Raw genomic sequence first — 24,599 nt, forward strand, 5'->3', positions numbered from 1 at the left:
CTCCTTAGCAGTGTGATCGGATGAAAACGAATGTCTTATCAAGACAACAGTGACGAAATTTCGTGATTCTTTTCTCTATAATAATTAACGCACCAAGACATGCAACAACGAATGATTAATTTACCATTGCAAACGATTGTACCTAAAAACTTTAAATGATGTTTTCAAATGTGGCAAGTTTTGGCAGCGGGCAAAGATTATTTTTGTTTCGGCAAAAACATGACAAGAAACGCAACTTGAAACTGCAATCAAACTGAATGTGGTGTTACGACCATGCTAAAGATAACTACACTAGATATTTGTATTGGTCGTATTGGCTGTGCTGAAGGCAATATATATATATATCTTTTAGGGTGTAAATGACATACAGAATTAAACAAAACAAAACAATTTATCTATACATCACAGCTCGGTCAACCAAATTACTTGCAAATGATATCAACAATCAGGAAAACCAGGAGAAAATGCCTTTAGATTATAATTGAGTTGCGGCAGTCTGAAAGTCATACCCCTTCTTACCTAGCTTAGTCTCAATACAGTCCCAAAACAACAATGACTTAGATTTAATTTTAAAAAATAACATCAATAACAACAACAAGTATAACACAATAAACAGCAAAAACAACAACAACAAAAAATTGCAACAAAAACAACAACAACATAAACAACAACAATGACAAGCGATAAGTGTGGTTGCATTTAATGGAATCACTCAATACGCTGATTATTCGGTATCAGGTTGTTTGATTTTTACTTAATTGACATGTGCCGATACGTTTATTAAATCAAGCAAAAACATTTCAGACAACAGATTTGTGTAATGATTGAAACATTATTAATAACTCGATTAATTCATTAGAGATCAAATATACTTGTAGACAGGTCGTAAAGATTGCATAGAAATTAATACTGTTTTACTCGTTCTTGTCCTCACATATATTTAAGAGTAGCAGAGGTGTTCATACTTATTTTTTTTAGGCTCCACAGTGTTTCAAATGAATGTCTTAATAGGTGGAAATCTATTCATTGTATTAAATAGATTTATTACCCTATCCAAATTTGATCATTATTTACAATGTATGGAATTATTTTATTAAAGTTTCGAACCGTTAAACATTGCATTGGCATATTAACTAAATGAATAGGTTAATAACACATTGAGAACGTCAGGAACAAGCCCATAGTCAAACATTCAAGTAAACTTCATCTTTAGATGCATACTATAAGGCCTTCATCGACTTGGGATTTAAAAGAATGATTGTAGAACCCACGCCCGTAGACATTACAGTCGCACACCTTAATCCCTGTAAAACAAATTTAAAGAGTAAAAACAGGTAAAGAACAAGGTAAATATTTACAATTAACGCGTCTGACCGTTCATTCCGTCCTCGGGGGGTTTCAGTCCCTCTAACCAGTAATTATCAACCGACAGCGAACATATGTTCAAGAAATTGCTATATTTACAATTGCGCATCGAGAGCGGTCGCCTTCGTTGTTTTCATTTTTAAGATAGTTAAATTTACATAAGCAGTTTGTGTTACATCGTAGTTGAAGTTATTCATTTCTGATGTTAAGTTTATACAATTCAAATGCTCTATGGGGCATAATACAAACTAAACTATCATGCTATCATGCAGTGTTTTTCTGTGTTTCCAACGGTTACGTTCTCTCATCACATATGATTAATTGCCGACATATCGATGCAGGGAACACTTTTTTGTCTGGTATATGATGTTTTCGTTTGTTTATATTATAGAAATGTTTAATAATTGACAATAACTGAATAGAGAAACGAACTGTTTTACAGAATATTCTCTAAACAAGAGTGACATTGCGGTTGTAAATCTTATTTTCATTACTCATTACGCCTCGGGAATAATAACAAGTTTAAGTTTTTCTAACATTTGGGGTACTGTCCTAATTTTTGACCGGACTTAATTGTTTTAGAGGCGATACATTTTCACACATTCTCCGATGTAATGCAAGTAAACTGTGGAGTATAGTTTTATAAAACTTGACCCAGATACTTAATTTGGACCAAACATTAACCGTATTTGTCGCGACAATAGAGTGACTCGACCAAATCAGTTGGCCATGTAGTTATTATCTTAAATCGGTAGGTCACGTGTCTTCTTATGCAGACTTCTTTCATTATGACTTCCGAACTCTTAAATCTGGTTGATGCAACTATTTTAACGGATTTTTAAATAAGATTAAACACACCCAATTCAAAAGTCAAACTGAACAACTCCTGGTGCATCGTTTATTTAAAAATTTAATTTTTTGACGTTGTATTCTGGTTGTAAATAGTGTCCGGACATTGAACCTGTGACAATATACTCATGATCGAATTTCTTCTTCATGCAAATGATCTAGTTAACGACGGACAGCCAAAAAAGGTCAAATAGAGTATACGGGAATAAGCCCTGGTTAGATGATGTTTTTACAATGATATTGGCGGAATTAATGACTTTTCCATCCATTTTCCCTTATGTATTGTACATCTTGATTAAATTAAGGAAAAACAAGGCAACCACTGAATGAAAAAGGGCCTTTTGATTTTATTAGGTGTATGCTTATACCGATTTTTGAAAATGCGTATTGATAGCGTTTGTTATTCCTACTGATATGTTGTCTCCGAACATTGAACACTTTGTTGAAAACGATGTTTACTATGTTTTATGTCTTAGACTAATCGTTTCTAATAAATTAAAAAGATGTCTTTACTTGCCAATAACGTCGAAATTCAGCATAAAATATAAAAAACAAAAGACAACAATATCACAACAACATCATCCACAACAACAAAACACAACCATAACAACATATAGACACTTAGTGAAGTTGCTGTTAATGGCATGGCTCAAATTGCTGTTTATTAGATATCAAGCGTTTTGATTTTGCCCAAAATAACATGTTCCATAAAAGGAAACACCTTAAGAAATATGTTGTTTGTATTAACTTAAGTTACCACAAAGAGAGCAACTACAATAGTAGTTTGATTACGGAAATAGGGAGACAAATCCAGAAGAAATGACTCTTTTTTAAAAACAAAACAGTCAACTATCGAAATGTTATTTTACTGTTTCAAATTATTAATAACTGTTTCAAAATATTTAAATTTCAAATTAAGCTCACTGATAAATTTGAACCAATCACAAGAAAGCATAGAATAAATGATGTAATTGAATTGATATTAAGTTCAAACTATTTTCGTCCATCAAGTTATTACCGATGAAAACACTCACGGGGGATTTTAAATAGAATATAAAATATCAGTGTCTTCACGCTTTTTGTTCTTCCTAAAAGTTCTTGGTCCTATTTTAAACCAACGAAGTTACCCCGGAGATGTAAAATATAAATCAGAAAGAAAATAAAACACAGTTGAAGTGGCAATTTTCTACGCATTTTCTTTGAACACAAATAGTGAAAAGACGATTTGTTTGTCCTTTTCGAATTTGTCATAGTCATTTTTAATCAAATTGATTATTTATATAAATGGTTTTAGCCACTCTTTAATAATGTAACAATTTATATTTTATCATAAATGACCGGCTTGAGATGAACATTTTTATATAACATACAAATCAACATTGAACATTTCATTTCACAACTCCTAACCTAATATGAATGGCAAATGGGCATAAGACCATGAATACATCATAAAAAATATTCGTCAACAAACATATTTCCAAAGAAGGCAATGATGAATGTTGATATCTCCTTTCAATGCTAGGCATGCAAAGTCTGTCGATCTAATCAAGTTTATTAATGCCATAAACACCGCTTCTCAACATCACACATGCGGCATTCAAGGCCAATGCTTAGCCCTAAGCAAACATGATGGGTTTCGGTAAGCTGTTTATAGTTCAAAAAGAGGGCATTTCGCCAACAAATAGTATAGTAATAGTATTGATACCATTTTGTTAAGAACAATTGTTAATGATGTAAACGGATTAAACGTTTGTCCGTTTGTTAGGCCCGTATTTCTTTTCAAAAAATTGTTTTTTATATATAGTATGTATGCACTGTGCTGTTTGTGGAGTTTGTGCAGTTCTTCCATGTTTATTGTTTGTGATTTTTTGTTTTTATGTTCTATGTCTTTGGCGTTTACCCAGTGTCATAAAACCGGGCTTATGCTTAAACGTTTTGCTACTGAACTTGTTTCTGTAGTTTTTCGCATAAATATTTATTCTATTGATTGTATTTCTACAAGGATTTTTTTTGTCGACCGAAATGGTAACTGAAACGTTTTTTTATGCAAAAGGCATATCAATATCAGGGCAAAAAAGTCTTGCAGTAAATCACAACATTTTCAATTGACTGATGGGATATCAGTTTTAAATTCGATGACAAAGCAAAGAGACATATTTGTTTTGAGAATATCCATAAAGAAGAATGCTCGATCGTATTTGCTCGCACACATGTTGTGCTTGGAAATTTCACATATCTTAACTTGAATTATGAAAAGGAACAAACATGGATTTTTTTGTCGTCTCTTTCATGTTCCAAAAACGAAAAGTGAGTGACCATACAACTGAAAAGGTTCACCTCAAAGACGTTTGCCAGATGCGTTGCCTAATTGTAACAGACTACTTCTCTTTTCAGACAGAATTATTTGTCAATGACCCATTACAAATGTGGCACTCGCCAACTATGCGAATCCATTTGACACAGTCATATGCTGTATCATGTACAAATTAAGATCATTTTGGACAATAAACTCATGTACAATTTGGAATTTCCATTCAACAACATGGAAACGACGAAACAGATTATGTGACACACCTTCCAAAATGATTCTGACAGTATGACGTACTTTCACAGGTTTCTAAGACGAATATTTGTGAACGGACAGTCCCAGTAGAGAATCTGCAACGAGGATCTATTTGAGATTGATTCTTCAATTACAAGTTTATGAGCCTGACATATATGAACTCATTTTAGCTGAACGGAAAATCACTTTCTTGTGGGATGAAACAGACTTGCAATCAATTAACTATGGGTCTCAAAAGACAATTGACAATTATTTCTTTAACAGTTTATGTATACCATTAAAAGTATTAAGCTGACCTGATTTCATTCATTTTAGCTGAATGAAAACTCACTTTCTTGTGCGATGAAACAGATTCACAACCAAATATATATAACTCTCAGCAGACAATTAATTATTATCCCTTTAACAATATGTATAATTTGATAAATTTCGTATTGCAATTCTCTGATGAACACATGTTAATCATAAGAGAAACCGGTTTGTGCACTGATACATACTCATTCGTCTAATAGTATGTTTATGTTAGAAGAAAGAGTAATTATATCTTTGACAGTCTGTACAATTATACCGATTGTTTGCCAGATGGCGACTTTTTCAAGATCATAAACATGTACACCGTCGCTGGAATTAAGGTTATTAGAAATTCTTTTCTTGCAACGAGCCAAATACATCTTTCTTTGGATCAGGAAGATTTTGATTTCCCAGACATTGGACATATAGCACATTAGTTTGATTGAAGACTAGCATGTTTCCTTCAACAGGCTTCCTATGATGTGCTGCTTCGCATTAACTGATGTTTTTCGTCCCGAGTTGATGATTCAACCTCTAACAATCTTCGAAATTCTGTTAATCATCGAAATATTTCTTGTGAAACTCAATTGATATCGAATTCATTTCTGCCAACTACAGTATTCTAATGGAATGCACTTCCGGGAACAGTTCGATCCCTTCCATACCTGCCCTCCTTCAAGTTCAATCTTAACAAGAATAAACAATCAGTTCCTCATTTCTACTATGAGGGTGAACGCACATTGAGTTTAACCCATGAAAGGCTGCGGATGTACTGTATTAATCATAATTAAGGGAAATAATGCGGCATTGATGTTATTATCGGGGTATGAACGTACTTGGGCTGGTTAAAGTGTGTGGAGTCCGAAGGATTGTAATTACACTTCAACGTTTATTTTTAAACTCGGTCATATTAACAAAATGTTATTGGTGTGTCTTTGGTTCCATTGCACCTCGCATTCTATTTGCTGTTATGATATTTTTGTTGACAACAAGGGAAAATCTTGCCAACTGTGCTTTGAAAATTGAAAAAAAATACTAATGAAAGATGTATTGTCTATCTTGTGGAAAAAAATAATCGTAAATCAAAATGACCTCTCGGGAAATAATATGTCACAGAGAGGACAAAATCCTGGAATTATATCTGGCAGTCTCGAAAATGACAAGCTGTCCAGAGATATGATTCCCCATTCCTGAGAGAATTATTTTAATTCAAATATTGCGAAATAACACACCGAAACAAGACAAGTGTTTTGCGAATTAATTGAAATGTTTTTTAAAACAACGTAGTATTATGCAAATGTAGTATCTTGCCAAAGTACTATTATGTCAATGCATTATTATGGAAATGTGTTACTGTATAAATAAATAATAATATATCTAAATGCCGATTTATATGTTATGTGCAATGGAAATAGCATGTGCAGGCATTAAATTAGTATAAACACCCCAAAGTAATGTTAACAAATGTAAATGGATCTTCATCAAGATGTTTATCACAATTTGTAGCTGGATTGAGATATTAAAAGCTGGTTTACGAAGCGTTCAAGTTCGCCATCGTTAATGACGGCAAAAAAGCCTTTGATTGTAAAGCATATTTCGGCTGTTATGGAAATGGTAGAAGAAGATGGGTGATAAATGATTTCATATACTACTTATGAAGTTGGTACTTCAGAACGGGTATATATATATCTATTGTCATTTTTTTCTGAATACGATACTTATATCATTATGGACATTTACCTCTCCAAATACATTTATTCTGAAAATGCAAGTTAGGTGACCAAAACAAAAATAAATAGATTTTAATTGTACATCGACAAGCTATTGCTTTTCAATATCTTTTAAGTATTCCTCCAACCACCTGAGGCAAAAGTCGTTTTATGTAGAAGTGAACTGACATTCAAGTAATTTATATTGCTTGCTACTTTGACAGGAAAATTGGATACACACCTGCAAAATTCTTGAAAACAATTGACACTGGTAGTAATGGAAATAAAAGACTTGTAGAAGCTCTACCCGCTTGATCTCTTATTTTGGAAAAAAAATATCTATAGGCGGGGCTGTACACCATTAAATGAATCAATCGGTCTCGTTAATTTTAAATAATAATATATTACGCTTGATAAGTTTGATGTATTTGCATTGAGGCATGAACTTATTTAATTGTTGACATAAAAATAGATGCAATTTACAAACGAATTAAATATATTCGAAAGTGGGTTAAACAGACCGAAACAAGTCTTTCGAATAGTTTACCTATGGTGCAAATATATAATCATAATATAGAAGTCATAAGCATTGTGATTTTTTTATGACAACAGTGATAAAATCTCTTGATAATTAACGCACACAGACATGCTACAAAATATAAATAATTAACCATTGCAAATGACTGCACCTTAAACTCTTGTTCAAAATAAGGCTTTCAAAGGTTTAAGAGGCGGAATGCAGCGATTTCTTTCGTTACGACAAGAAACGCAATTCGGGATGGCAACCAACCTGAAATAGGCACAGTTCCAAATTTAATAAACCTTAGTTTTAAAAAAAGTTAAAAATAACCACGGATGCAAATTTTATATAAAATTACCAACTTATCTATGCTCTATAGCTCGGTCATCCAAATTATTTTCAATTTATATCAACATTTAGGAAAACCAGGAGACAAAGACTTCAAACTACCATTTAATTGCGGCTGTTTGAAAGTCGTTCCCGTTATTATCTAGTTAAGACTCAAGACATACCCTAAAAACTTGACTTAATCACTATTTGAAAAGAACAAAACCCACATCAACAATATCAACTACAACAACAATGCGATTAGCGTAGTTGCATTATATGACATCACTCAATTTGCTTATTATTCGGTATCTAGTTGTATGATTTTGCCCAAATTATCATGCGATGATACATTTATTGCATTAAGCAAAATTCCTTTCAGACAACACATTTATTAAATGATGGAAACACTTCTTATAACGCAAAGATCAAACATACTTAAATACGGGCCATATAGATTGTTCAGTCATTATGTACTTCTCGGTTCGTCCTTGTACTCGCATATACTTACTAGTAGCAATGGTGTTCATACTTTATTTATTGCTTCTCCGCAGTTTCTAGACGCCACAGGAAGTGTTTCAAATATGGCTATTGGTGGAAAACCATACAACACAATTACATTTTCATATAACCCAATCTAATATAGGTCATTATTTACAAAGTATGGATTTGTTATTTTAAATCTTTGAATCGTTATACATTACAGTGTCATGAATAACTTATTAATACAATGTAACTTACAGGGACAAGCCCACATTCAAATATAATTAGTGTAAGAGGCGCAATATAAGGGCTTAACCGATTGGGGATTGAAAGGAATGACATCTAGAACGCACTCCCGTATATATTAAAGACGCACACCTTAAACCCTGCGGAACAATTTAATTTTCGAGGAAATGTTGACAATTTACGCGTCTGACCACCGTTCATTCAGTCTCTGGGGGTTGTAATTTCTCTTAGCGGTCATCATACTATAGCGATTGTTCCCACTTATATGAGAATATTCGCAAAAGCAGTTCCAGAGCGGTCGCATTAAAAGTTGCAGTTTTATTTCATTTTCAAGACAAAATGAATTAACCTTTGTAGGATGTTTTACTGTGAAATTGGAGTAATGCATTCCTGATGTTAAGGTTATTCAATTATTTAATTATATACAATGCGCTATAACATAATAAAAATTAAATTATCGTGTTATTGTGCATTGTTTTTTTTTGTGTTTCCAACGGTTATATGTGTTGTTTTAACGTCACATATGATACACTGCAGACGTATCGATGCAGGTCTGGTTAATGTTAACATACTTTGGGATGACATTAACACTCAAGAGAAATATTTATACTATGGGTTTCTTGCAGCACGTTATAAAACGTTTGCTTTGGTATTTGATGTTTCCATTTCCTTAAATACTTGAACTGTTTTAGTATTTACAACAACAGAATAAAGAAACCATCTGTTTTATAAAATATTGTTAACAACAGTGACATTTTGGTTGTTGATCGCCCATCTGATTTTATTAGTCATACTGACATTGTTACTGACATAGACCTCGTGACTGATCGCTGGTTCAAGTTATTTAGCCCCTGTGTCGTCTGGTTATGTTTTATTCTATATCCATTTCTAATCAATATAAAACGGAATTATTAGTCGCTCATCATAGTTGACCAAAATACGGCGGTTTAGCCTAACATATAGCAGTATTAAATTGTTACCATGTATGATTTAAAAAAAAAACACATACGAACGCACGTACCCACATACTCACATAGTCTGACAAGTTTTGAAAATAAAAGATTTGAATTTAGAGAAGGTCAATGCATTTTGTTCTAACATTTAGGGTACAGTCCTCATCTTTGAACGGACATGACTTAGATGTTGCAAAGTCGATACATTTTCAAACATTCTGATAAAGTTCCGATGTAAAACAAGTAAACTGTGGCATCCAGTTTTAAATATACTTGATCAAGCGACTAACTTACGACTCAAATTGACCCGACCCATATTTGTCGTAATATCAGGGTAGCATGTAGTGTTTATCTCAGTTTGGCAGGTCACGTGACTTGTTCTGCAGACGTCTTTTATAATAAGCTCAACCATTTCAAAGGTCAAACTGAACAACTCCTGTTCCATCAATTATCTTGGAATTTCACTTTTTACGTTGTATTCTGGATGTAAATAGTGTCCGGACATTGAATTCGTAACAAAATACTCATGAGCGAATTTCTTCTACATTCAAATTATCTATTTAAGGTCAAATAGTGTCTATGGTAAGAAAATGCAGCATCTTATTATCACAGTAATGCCTAGAGCGGTGTTGTTTTACATGATATTTGCTGAATTTATACCTTTTCCATCGATTTTCTCATATGCATTTTACATCTTGATTAAATTCTAAAAAAAACTATATACGGTGGATGCTTATACCAATATTTGAAAATAAACACTGAAATCGTTTGTTATTAATATTAAGAGGTTGTCTCCGAAAATTGAACACTTTGTTGAAACACTATGTGTATTAAAATTGTTATTTATGAATAAAAACACATATCTTTAATAATTTATGACGTCATAATTTACCAATAAACGAAGCACAACAAAATAACAACATCAACGACAACAAATCAACAACAACAACAACAGCAACACTAACAATAACAACAAAAAGATGATAAGTGTAGTTTCTTGAAATGGCGTGGATAATTTTTCGTTTTATTCGGTATGAAGTTCTATGATTTTTCCCCAAAAAACTCTTTTCGATACGATTATTGATTCAAGCAAAAGACCTCCAGTCACTATTCTGCAATTAAAAATATTTAAAAGGATTTTTAAAACTATTCTACAGTTTATCTGGATGTTATTCTAAGTTTCTTTGCAACTTATGTTTAAAGTGATAGCAAAAAACACAAATCGAAAAGTCTTTTACAAGATAAAGCATGTTTGTTGTTGAAGATATGTTGTTATTGTATTGATACAAAGTTCAAACTACTTTCGTCCATCAACTAATTTCCGATGAAGCGATCGCGGGGGGATTTTAAATACGTAAAAACATTAGTCTCTTCGCGCTTTTTGTTTTTCCTGAAAGTTCTTTGTCACATTTTAAGGTAACGGAATGTCACTGGAGATGTTGAACATAAAACCAGAAAGGTAATAAAACAAAGTTGAGGTGGCAATTAAACTACGCATTTTCTTGGAGAAGAAGGTTTTCGACACATATTGTGTTTTTTGAAAAAATGTATTTAAATGGCATAAGCCGCTTTTTAATAATGTAATCATTAATACATAAATGACCGGCTTGTAATAAATTATATTTCTTGAATAAATAAATTACTCTTCTTTTCACAACTTACGTAAAATAAAACATTTTAAGAGGCAAATGGTCATAATGCAATGAATAACCTGAATACATCGTCAACTTTTCCGACAAAACAAACAAATATTTCCCCATGAAGGTTTTGTGATTAATGATGAACTTTCACATCCCTTTTCAATACCGGGCAAGAAAAAAGTGTCTGGAGCAAATCAAGTTCATAAATGCTATAAATAACGCTTCTCAACATCACACATAAAAATATCCAAAGACAATGCTAAGTCTAATGTATATATGATGGGTTTTGGCAAGCTGTTTAAAGCTCACAGAGAGGACATTTAAAATAATAAGAAACACCATCGATAGCATTTTATTAAGAAGAGCACGTAAAATCGTGTATTTATGATATTGTAGATGGATAATGCGTCCGTACGTTTGTTAAACACTTATTTGTTTTAATTATATTTGTATTTCAACGAGGCCAAAACTTATTTTTTGTTGACCATTATGAAAAACGAGACAAACAGACACGTAATATTAATGCAAATGGCATTCACTGTATCAGGAAATAATGTAAAAGCATAACAGTAAATCACTGCATTGGCAACTGACAGATGGGATATCGCTTTTTTTTAATTCTCTGACAAAGCAAAGAAACACATTTGTGTTTTTAGCATATCTTTGCAGTAGAATGATCGATCTATTTGCTCGCACATCTTGGTTTTTTGGAAATCTTGTCAATCGCATCTCTTGCTGGACTTTTAAAACGGCACAGACATGTTTTAGCCATATTTTTATTTAAAAATATCCAAAAATTAAATGTCCATGCAACTGAAAAGGTTTACTACAAATATCAAAAATACGTATATTTATTCGAAATAGATTTTTTTATTTCAGACAATTCATTCAGATAATTTCGTATACCAAACTCCTTTAGGATTTGGAGTTTGATATGAATAATCTGTACATTTGTTCACCAAAACGGACAAGAGGGTTTCTCAAGACAAAACAAAAACAAAGGGTGTTGATATAGAAAACAGTTCCCATACAAAGGTGTCAGATACGTCTGAACCAATAACATTTAGTAATTACAAAATATAACAGATTGTACTGATAAGTATTCGTATTGTCTGACCCTTGTTGGTTTTTGCCACAAGGATAACCACTTTAGTGTCATGGTTTTGAATAATAAGAATACATATTGGAAATAGATGAGGTGAAATGTGCCTGAAATACTAACATTCAGTCCTTAGAACGGACTGCATAAAATCCGTTCGGTCCCGCTATGCAAACAATCATTAAATTTTGAACATATTTTACGAAAAGCTCTAGATCGTAAAAGGAAGGATGTTCTTTAAATTCTGGAATGAATAACATCAAATAACTCTGAATAATGTTCTGAAAATGAGAAGTTATTTTCTTGTTTGTAAGAAGATATTCGAAATGAGATTTAAGTAGTAGAAAAATCCTATTAATAAGAATAGGAGACATTTTCGAAAAGAGTTTCTCCAATGATACAGCTTCTACTCCGTTTAATTAAAAAAAGAAAGTCGAAAACTCTCTTCGATGAACACAGAACTATTAGAGGCAAACATACATCTCTACAACCAAGGCACAATGATCCAAAATTAGGCTGTGGGCATGACTTGAATTATGATTTAATACTCATGAGAATTTCTTAAGTCTACAGTATGAATGATTTCATCTTCGACGTTAATAGATGTTTATCAAGCATAGATTTTGCGTTGACAATCTGTCAGCCATTGAGGTTTAATTATTCAGATTTTACTTCAAGTCATCCAACTCTTAAATAAGGAATTTGCTCACATGCCCTGTAACGTTCACGTGTACAGTTTGAACAAAAACTGAATCCTCGTTCGAAAGTGTTGTCTCGGGTTGACACGATTTTCAAATTGCACTGTTCCATGAGGGGCAATTTGTATATAATGTCATCTTTGTAGATTTTATAACTACCGTCAATGCGCGATGGACGTCTCAAGTAGCTGGTCATTGGCATTTTCCAACCTTGTGACGATACCCTATTTGGTTGGCGTATTGAATTAAACATATTTTTTCGAAAATACAAACTACACCGGCCTATGTCGTTTGTAAAAACACCATTAAACAAGTTGTTATGCAGAAATGATTGTTTATTATTAATTTTGATATAAGATTTTGGTTTATGACCATTCAATGGTTTGGTAGCAAGTGACGGGCCTTCCACAGTGCAAACTTTGTTTGATGGACCAAAATATATCATGTTTAAGAAATTTTGTTTTGGGTTCAATATTTAGGAAGCATGATACATATATCCGTTGCAGCATGTGTAGGTGTTATAAGAAGTTGAGCAATTTTTTTTATCAGATTTCTAATAAAAAAGCATTTGCATTTTTCCGAAAATATCTTGATTTAAAACAATTAGTGAATATGTACACTATTTTAATTTGATTAACTGAATATTCTTTTACCAAACACAGACTAAACTACATGGTATTCCTTGCTTGCGTGAAGACCTGACACCGACTGACTGAAATATATATTGTTAATGCTTTGGATTTCCAAAATTGGTATTTTTTATCAGAGCTTAGAATACGTTTATGTTAACAACAATGGAGTTATAATTAAAAATTACAATAACAAATCGCCAGTGCACGGAACACGTTTATCTGCACAATTGGATTTTTAAGATGATATGTGATGTGTATATTTGATATTTCCTAATGTCCTGAATAAAACATTTTTAAAAGGCTTTACGGTCCCTATGTACGATATAAGCTCTGAAAGAAAAGGAAGTTGAGGAGAATACACATATTAGAACAGATTGAACACTTCTTGTAAATTGTTAGCGTGCATTTTGTTTGCATAAATGTCGGAAGGGAAATGAATCATTATTGGAATATATCTTATAACTGCTACAAAAAGAAGAGAAAAAATGTATTCTGAGCCGTCGTACCGAGCGGATGTATTAAATGTCTTTAAAACACAGAAAAAAACATTAAAGATGCACTCTTACTCACAAATAAGATTGATAACAATTCATAATATTGTTTTAATATTCCAAAAAGGATGAATAAATGTCGAAAAAAATGGTCCTTATGAAGGATACCGAGGTTTAATTTGAAAGAAATGAGCATAAAACACGGGATCTCTTCCTCATGAGACTATAGTGGACCACAGTAAATCTTTTAGCATTCACCAATCATTTAATATTTTGGGGCTTTCTCCTATTAAATACACGGTTACAATCTTGTTATCAGTACTTAATATTTTCCATAAATGTATTATTTAGTAAGTAATTAAAGGTTTATCAGTCAAACTTGATGTTTGTTTTACTTGTTTATGTATTGATTTTGAGTAAGAGTGTCACTTTAAGCTCCTATTATTTCAATGTTCCCTGTGGGGATAATACAATTCCTAAACCAAGACTGAACGTGTAAAATTCACAGAACCGTAACGAACACATAATCTCAAATAGCAATAGTTTTCCTGACATGTTAATAGAATATACAAAGATCCATGGATTAACGTATTCGTTGGAACAATTTAAATATGTTCAACTATCTTTCCCTATACAATGCTTGTACTGGATTTCACCAAATATGACAATGCTGCAATATTTCTGCAAAAAAATAATTGATTTACTATCGCAATTCCATTAAATCTTTGGAAAACCTGAAACATGAATGCTTGCTCTGATAATCAGTATTTGTGTCTTGAAAGTGTTCGGCTCGAATGTGAATTTGTTTTTCCTTAGAATTAAGATTGAGGCAAAACAAAAGAAAGAAGAAAAAAACTTAAACCAGTACAACTTCTTTGTTGAAAGAAAGGTTGAGAATTATTTTGCAATTAGGTTGGTTTAAACATTTGTACTGAGAATGTTTCGACTGTTTTATAATGTTAATAATTGCGCGCAACAAACGCCACTTGAAAAGCTAGTTTCAATAAGTTTCGGCCATTTTCCATCGAAAACAACCTCGGATGAATGCCCGTACATCAGAAGAAACAGTTCGTAAAATTAATATTAATGAATAAATAACTATAAATCGATTTTGGTGTTCGCACATTTTTGTTGGCCATTGGCCACCGAGATTTAACCTATTTACTACAGCTCCATACCTTGTATAGCATATTTTACGATGAATACAAACACTTATTTTCGTGGACAGAATTTTGTCGAACTACATGATTAGTAATGCCGTCTATTTTTCATAGACCACTCTTCCCTCTGCGCATGCGCGATGTTATTATGATTGACAGTTAAGGACGCCGTTTTCTGGGGGCAGTTGAAGCTAACGTCATGAACCCGAATTTGAAAATAGATGTGCATTCAGCTTCAAATCGTATTGACATCTTTCAGTGCACAATTCAAATATTTATGTTCCAACTCTCTAATAACACGAAAAAACGCCGAGTTTGTGTCACGGGAGCCGGTAGATGGTTTCTTAGATTTCTGACGAATATTGTTTATTAACAACTGAAATAAAAAATTTTTTAAATTATTTCAAGTTATAATAAAAATTAGATGAATATAAATAGCTGGTTAATTTGTTACGTCATTCTTTACATAGTCATTAAAAATATGTTTTCTTCCATATAATTTTCAAATGACCCATCCGCTCAGTTTGTACCATAGAAACAATCCAGTAGGTACATGTATGTAATAAACTGGTACACGAAATTATAAAATGTAGAACATCGGTGATTTCGTTGGGTATAAAAAAAATTCAGAACATATTTTTTTTCACTTTAATTCTCCTTATATCATGTAGGAATATAAAATAGTTTGTTTATTGCTATGAAAGAAATAATCCTGGATAAAAGCCTTTTAAAACCATCATGGGACTTGTTCAAATACAATTGGAAATATAATTTCACTGGGAAGCGTATTATTTCGTTACCGTGGGTGGGAACGCGTTCATTAATGTATGCTTGGTCAATGGAAACATATGTTAAGCTTAGACTGTGAGGTTTATGTTTTGAACGTTAAACAGTTTAATTACTGCAATATTGATTTTAAAAAGTTCATTGATTTGGAATATTGTTATAACATAATCGTAATAAAAACTCGAATTCGACTGTTACTGTTGTATAACCTCAACAAAAAATGTAAAATAATTGTAAAACGAATAAAAAATATTTTAGATTTTAAGTAAATCGAAGTTCGATTTACTTTCGTGTAAATTTAAACCGAGCGTGTGTTGTGTTTTTGTTTTAGAGGGTCAAAAATTTGTAAAACAAAACATCACTGGAGGACCTAGTATCAGTACACACTCACGGTATATAAACTGAAACTATCCATGTTTTGCATTTTTCCAATACCTTTTTTACAAAAAGCATACCACCTTGAGGTACCAAACTACGTTTGTAAAAACACTATTTTGGTAGCACGTTTCATTCTCGGAACATGCCATTACGTATTAAAAATAATTATACATTAGGGGAAACAAAAACTTGTTTTTTAGGGACTTTACAGATTAACGATGGCATGAACTGGTATAACAATTGGGTCATTTTGAAGCTGCACTCTCACAGATTGAACGTTTTGACAACTTTTTTTTAGTCTTGGAACGAGCCAATTTTTGTGAAAATCCATGGAAACCAGTTATATAATACTGCTGACAAAAATTAGATCGCAGATTATTATATTCACGTTAAAAAAGATGTTCTATGTATTTTTCTTAAACCGTTAGTAAACATAATTTTCGAACGGAAATATGAAAATCTACGTTTTGATTTTTTGTCAGCAATCTTATATCTTTAGTTTGCAGATATTTAGGCAAAAATTTGCTCTTTCCAAGACAAAAGAAAAAAGTTGTAAAATTTATATATCTGTGAAAGTGCAGCATTAAAGAGTCATGATAGCTAGCAAGTTCTTTATACATAGAAATTAAGAGATCCATACAAGTATTCAAATGTGGAATACATGATTCGTTTAGACAAGTCTGGTATGGTACGTTAGAAAATAGCACAGTGTTAGATATTCTTAAAAAATCAACACTTGTCTAGAATAAGAAACTCATCTATACATGTTGCCTAAAAGTATTAATATTTTTCGTTTGTAGATTACGACTGTCTGTACATCCATTTTGAATTCAAACTGGTAGATACGCCAGAAATAGCATAAGACAGAAACAAAATTATTGTCTGTGTTGGATACCATAAACATGGTAGATGCATTTCACTATATTATGTTTGTCCTGCTTTAAAAGATGCACTCTCACAGATTGACCGTTTTGGCAACTTTATTTTTTGTCTTGGAATGAGCCAGTTTTTCGTAAATGTCTGGAAACCAGTGATAAAAGACTGTTGACAAAATATCAGTTTTTCAAATTTACGGTCATAAAAAAAATTTGAAATTGAAATTGAATTGAAAAATTGAAATTGGTCGAAATTTGATGTCTTATGGCTAAAGGAATCACTAACACTTTTATTGTAAAAAAAAAGGATTAGTAATGCCGTCTATTTTTCATAGACCACTCTTCCCTCTGCGCATGCGCGATGTTATTATGATTGACAGTTAAGGACGCCGTTTTCTGGGGGCAGTTGAAGCTAACGTCATGAACCCGAATTTGAAAATAGATGTGCATTCAGCTTCAAATCGTATTGACATCTTTCAGTGCACAATTCAAATATTTATGTTCCAACTCTCTAATAACACGAAAAAACGCCGAGTTTGTGTCACGGGAGCCGGTAGATGGTTTCTTAGATTTCTGACGAATATTGTTTATTAACAACTGAAATAAAATTTTTTTTAAATTATTTCAAGTTATAATAAAAATTAGATGAATATAAATAGCTGGTTAATTTGTTACGTCATTCTTTACATAGTCATTAAAAATATGTTTTCTTCCATATAATTTTCAAATGACCCATCCGCTCAGTTTGTACCATAGAAACAATCCAGTAGGTACATGTATGTAATAAACTGGTACACGAAATTATAAAATGTAGAACATCGGTGATTTCGTTGGGTATAAAAAAAATTCAGAACATATTTTTTTTCACTTTAATTCTCCTTATATCATGTAGGAATATAAAATAGTTTGTTTATTGCTATGAAAGAAATAATCCTGGATAAAAGCCTTTTAAAACCATCATGGGACTTGTTCAAATACAATTGGAAATATAATTTCACTGGGAAGCGTATTATTTCGTTACCGTGGGTGGGAACGCGTTCATTAATGTATGCTTGGTCAATGGAAACATATGTTAAGCTTAGACTGTGAGGTTTATGTTTTGAACGTTAAACAGTTTAATTACTGCAATATTGATTTTAAAAAGTTCATTGATTTGGAATATTGTTATAACATAATCGTAATAAAAACTCGAATTCGACTGTTACTGTTGTATAACCTCAACAAAAAATGTAAAATAATTGTAAAACGAATAAAAAATATTTTAGATTTTAAGTAAATCGAAGTTCGATTTACTTTCGTGTAAATTTAAACCGAGCGTGTGTTGTGTTTTTGTTTTAGAGGGTCAAAAATTTGTAAAACAAAACATCACTGGAGGACCTAGTATCAGTACACACTCACGGTATATAAACTGAAACTATCCATGTTTTGCATTTTTCCAATACCTTTTTTACAAAAAGCATACCACCTTGAGGTACCAAACTACGTTTGTAAAAACACTATTTTGGTAGCACGTTTCATTCTCGGAACATGCCATTACGTATTAAAAATAATTATACATTAGGGGAAACAAAAACTTGTTTTTTAGGGACTTTACAGATTAACGATGGCATGAACTGGTATAACAATTGGGTCATTTTGAAGCTGCACTCTCACAGATTGAACGTTTTGACAACTTTTTTTTAGTCTTGGAACGAGCCAATTTTTGTGAAAATCCATGGAAACCAGTTATATAATACTGCTGACAAAAATTAGATCGCAGATTATTATATTCACGTTAAAAAAGATGTTCTATGTATTTTTCTTAAACCGTTAGTAAACATAATTTTCGAACGGAAATATGAAAATCTACGTTTTGATTTTTTGTCAGCAATCTTATATCTTTAGTTTGCAGATATTTAGGCAAAAATTTGCTCTTTCCAAGACAAAAGAAAAAAGTTGTAAAATTTATATATCTGTGAAAGTGCAGCATTAAAGAGTCATGATAGCTAGCAAGTTCTTTATACATAGAAATTAAGAGATCCATACAAGTATTCAAATGTGGAATACATGATTCGTTTAGACAAGTCTGGTATGGTACGTTAGAAAATAGCACAGTGTTAGATATTCTTAAAAAATCAACACTTGTCTAGAATAAGAAACTCATCTATACATGTTGCCTAAAAGTATTAATATTTTTCGTTTGTAGATTACGACTGTCTGTACATCCATTTTGAATTCAAACTGGTAGATACGCCAGAAATAGCATAAGACAGAAACAAAATTATTGTCTGTGTTGGATACCATAAACATGGTAGATGCATTTCACTATATTATGTTTGTCCTGCTTTAAAAGATGCACTCTCACAGATTGACCGTTTTGGCAACTTTATTTTTTGTCTTGGAATGAGCCAGTTTTTCGTAAATGTCTGGAAACCAGTGATAAAAGACTGTTGACAAAATATCAGTTTTTCAAATTTACGGTCATAAAAAAAATTTGAAATTGAAATTGAATTGAAAAATTGAAATTGGTCGAAATTTGATGTCTTATGGCTAAAGGAATCACTAACACTTTTATCAGCATAAAACAATTTTCAAAGTTAAATGTTTCGATTGGATTTAAATGTCAATGAAATCAGCACAACAATTCTGATGGGATCTTCCTAATATGTACAAAACAATTTAACTTAAAGCAAAATAACCTCTTCAAACATTGTATAGCTTACTAAGATATTAGAAAACGTTATGAAAAATACATTCAGAGGTGATTTCCATTTTTGGGGGGGGGTATTTTTTTCAAATCTGACAACATAAGGACTAAAATCTAATGGTGGTAAAATTTACTTTCTTAAAGAAAGGTCGTACATAATTAAACCATAAAGATTGGGAAATGTTCAGTGGATGCACGGGGCATTGTCATTGGAAAAGTCATGGAGCGTTTTTAGTAAATTGGGTACGCGGAAAAGGTTAAAGGTGAACGTCGATTCTCAGAATCTTACAAACCTTATCATCTTCGGAAGTGGTCAGTCGATCAGAGGAATATAACAATTCCTAAACTGCTTCGATTAATGTAATTCATGTATTAACAATGTAAATGAGGTTTTCTATGTGATGGCTGAGACGTTGTTGTCAGGGACGTTTTCCTCGTCCTTACCATGTGATCAGATATTAGCTCCAGTCCTTTCCCTTCAGCGGCAAATATTTGTATTGTGACAGACCCTGATTGGATCGCTACATTTGCATAAATAGTTTTATTCACTTTGTGCTCTTGCAAAGGACGATAAAGTTATTCGTAAATGTGGATTCCACACACTTAACCCGCAATTTATCTGGAAAGACCAATGCACTGGTACACTGAATCTCTGAGAGTTCTATCGTTTATGAAGTATTGTCGGTTCATCATATGAGGAAGAGTGTACAATACAATACTGAAAGGAAAATGGTGTGAACTTTCGGCTTTTTTTTTCGACTGTTAGTTTAAATAGCAAATGAACGTAAACTGTTAAAGGATCTATACAAGAACAATTTTATAATCATACTGATAAACACTTTGGGACTCGTATGTTGCTTTCGCGCCATGTTCTTTTTTGTGTCTCTCTCCTAAATGTGTTCTGTGCGTGCATGTTGGTGATCACCAGGGACAGTAAAGTTATACAATTTCGTACAAATGGAGATTAGCATAAACAAGATTATTCTGTCTCTGTAGAATATTTTAGTTCCGTCTTCAGGGTACATATGTCTTACCGTGAGCTTTGTTTGTAAAAAAAATGGAATTTACACAGAGCGATTTTTTCAGAAAATGTTAAATTAATGTGGAAAGATCAAAATGTCCATTTAACTAAATAATGTCCGCATCGTGCAATATGTTGAACAAAAACAAAACAGAACACGTTTCAGATATTTGATTTAAAACCAGACGCTGTTCTATGTCTTTCAGATGCCGTTGAAAAGCTTCTGACTCCAGTGACTCACTGATTTGCTCTTCCGTCCGAAGGAGTACGGTGATCGAATGGAAAGGCTGCTCGGACGCCGCAATGTATGTGGGAACCCAGCAATGGACTGTGGCGTCCCTAGCCACGGGCGCCGCCGCCCTTGTGACGCTTCTCCTGGCTGTAGCCACCGCCCACTGGCTCTACATGCGAGAGAAGTGTAGTAAGACAATTACGGAGCACATCGAGGGCTTCAACTATACGTTCGTGGTCAACTTTACTTTGATATCTAATGCAGGAATCTGGCAGCTGTGTACGCAAAATGATGCGAGTAAGTATAACCACACTTTTTAGTTGAGCTGAACTTTTTATTTAACTAGAAGTTTTTTTATTATCTCAAGGCTTATCTAAATAGCATGTCTCTCTTATATATTGTCAAATGAATATCCGAACTTATGTAGATACAGCTAATGGATAAGTTGTCCATCTTATAATTATATTTCTATGATAGATAAAAGCATACATTGAATCGTATTTACTGCGAAACATTGCGTATCAGCTACTCGAAGATAAGTTAGTTAATAGGCGTTTACAATCAGTTTGATATCTTCTAATTATTTAGTTGTTGATTTATTTTCATGTCTCATTTTCTGGTATCGTATTCCACTTTGCAGTGGCATTTAGAATGTAATGCAACCAAATCCCTTTATGATGATTAGAAGACATGTAATTGGTGATGGCTTTAAGTATACGTCTCAAAAAACTTTTGTCATTTTCTATATGAATATATGTAGTTTTCCAGTGACCACCTTTCCAACAGCATATACAATTGTGTAAGTTTAAGTAAAATGTATCGTTGTCCTTGTTTTTGCTATATTAAGTTCTTGTGAATCGAGAGCAACACTTTTTATAAAAAAATGCACTTTTTCTCCCAAATCAGATTTACCAAAATTAATACAATTTTTGTACCAAAAATGATGAATAAATGTCGAAAGAAAATGCTCTTATGAAGGATACCGAGTTTAATTTGAAAGAAAAGTGCAGAAAACAAGGTATTTCTGCCTTATGAGACGATAGTAGATCACAGTAAATCTTTTTACACTCACCAATCTATTAATATGTTTACATTTTCAGCTATAAGTAACACGGTTACAATCAGTAATGAATATTTCCATGAATGCATTATTTAGTAAGTAGTTAAAGGTTAATCACTAAAAATGTATGTTTGTCATACATGTGTATGTATTGATTTTGAACAAGAGTGTCTCTCACTCACTATTCAGTTTCATCACATTGTTGACAATCTGGCCCCAATATCACGAAAATACTTAAGTCAAATACCAATCTCAACATATTTTACCCCATAAAAGCATAGAATGATTTTAAATGTTTTTTGTACTTTTGTAAACGTATTTTCTCATTAGATTTGCTGATAAAAAGATTGTGTCAATATTTCTAAGAAACTTACCCCCGGAGCAAAAATATATTCACGAACTTGAGTTATTGTTAAAAACAAGAAAATGTACATAAATACATTTTTTGGCAGTAGAATATTTTCCTCTTGGAATCTCGACCAAATGCATGAATTAACATATTACATGATAGAATGCCTTTTTAAAGGTGTAAAATCATATGTTTTTTCAATTAATTTTGATGCTATGTGGTAAAATTAGTTGAGACTGAGATTGAGATTTGACTGAAGTTTGTACGTGATATTGGGGCCAGGTATCGTGAAAGGGCGAGGGTTAAATGAAACAGCATTATTATTTGTTAAAACTTTGTTGTTGCGTATGAGATTTTAAATTGCGTGAATAATACTTGGTTTAATCAACATGTGCATTTATAGACTATAATTGTAAAAGCTACTCGTGTAGGAAGATTCATTTCGCAAGTGCCCGAGGTCCTTTCTATGGTATATACCGCTAGTATAAATATCAACCAATACCTTCGTTGATGTTCAAGAACTTTGAAATCAACAACCAAACACAATCACAGTTCATCTACTTTCGCTTATGTTAACAAGCATGGGAAATTTATCATTCATTTTTATGGGCTTAAATACATTCCAACACATGGTTTACGAGCGGTGGCATAGAGATGGCAATTGTTTTCCTTCTTTTAAAACGACTTCCGTATCTCCTTGAAACGAATTCGTTACTCGCTAAAACGACTAACGTAGCCCGTTGAAACGACTTTCATATCTCATAATCGAATCAGTATCTGGCTAATGTACCAATAAGTTCCTCGCACACGGACCAACGTTACTCGTTAAAACGACTTATGTACCAATAAGTTCCTCGCACACGGACCAACGTTACTCGTTAAAACGACTTATGTACCAATAAGTTCCTCGCACACGGATCAACGTTACTCGTTAAAACGACTTATGTACCAATAAGTTCCTCGCACACGGACCAACGTTACTCGTTAAAACGACTTATGTACCAATAAGTTCCTCGCACACGGATCAACGTTACTCGTTAAAACGACTTATGTACCAATAAGTTCCTCGCACACGGATCAACGTTACTCGTTAAAACGACTTATGTACCAATACATTCCTCGCACACGGACCAACGTTACTCGTTAAAACGACTTATGTACCAATAAGTTCCTCGCACAAACGACTAAAGTTATTCGTTAAAACGACTAATGTACCAAAAAGTTCCTCGCACACGGACCAACGTTACTCGTTAAAACGACTTATGTACCAAAAAGTTCCTCGCACAAACGACTAACGTAACTCGTTAAAACGACTTATGTACCAATAAGTTCCTCGCACACGGACCAACGTTACTCCTTAAAACGACTTATGTACCAATAAGTTCCTCGCACACGGACCAACGTTACTCGTTAAAACGACTTATGTACCAATAAGTTCCTCGCACACGGATCAACGTTACTCGTTAAAACGACTTATGTACCAATAAGTTCCTCGCACACGGACCAACGTTACTCGTTAAAACGACTTATGTACCAATAAGTTCCTCGCACACGGACCAACGTTACTCGTTAAAACGACTTATGTACCAATAAGTTCCTCGCACACGGACCAACGTTACTCGTTAAAACGACTTATGTACCAATAAGTTCCTCGCACACGGATCAACGTTACTCGTTAAAACGACTTATGTACCAATAAGTTCCTCGCACACGGACCAACGTTACTCGTTAAAACGACTTATGTACCAATAAGTTCCTCGCACACGGACCAACGTTACTCGTTAAAACGACTTATGTACCAATAAGTTCCTCGCACACGGACCAACGTTACTCGTTAAAACGACTTATGTACCAATAAGTTCCTCGCACACGGATCAACGTTACTCGTTAAAACGACTTATGTACCAATAAGTTCCTCGCACACGGACCAACGTTACTCGTTAAAACGACTTATGTACCAATAAGTTCCTCGCACACGGATCAACGTTACTCGTTAAAACGACTTATGTACCAATAAGTTCCTCGCACAAGCGACTAACGTTACACGTTAAAACGAATTTCTTGTCTCGTATTCGAATTAGTGTCTGACTAAAACGAGTTGGGTACCAATAAGTAACTCGCACACGACTAACGTTACTCGTTAAAACGACTTTATTGACTCGTTTAAACGAATTTGTACCTCGCTT

At 33.0% G+C, this 24,599-nt stretch overlaps 1 protein-coding gene across 3 annotated transcripts in view; it reads left to right on the top strand.

The window, feature by feature from the left end:
* The window catches only part of LOC128220719 (voltage-dependent calcium channel gamma-7 subunit-like), a 159,542-nt gene that overhangs the window by 119,928 nt on the left and 15,015 nt on the right, over positions 1-24,599 (top strand). For all 3 annotated transcript variants that reach the window (XM_052929220.1, XM_052929229.1, XM_052929237.1), the window contains exon 2: positions 20,979-21,301. In XM_052929220.1, the coding sequence (XP_052785180.1) occupies positions 21,076-21,301 (226 nt within the window). In that variant the 5' untranslated portion in view covers positions 20,979-21,075. The remainder of the gene's footprint in view (positions 1-20,978; positions 21,302-24,599) is intronic.

Source organism: Mya arenaria, chromosome 2 (genome assembly GCF_026914265.1).
Source record: "Mya arenaria isolate MELC-2E11 chromosome 2, ASM2691426v1".
NCBI classification, from domain to species: domain Eukaryota; kingdom Metazoa; phylum Mollusca; class Bivalvia; order Myida; family Myidae; genus Mya; species Mya arenaria.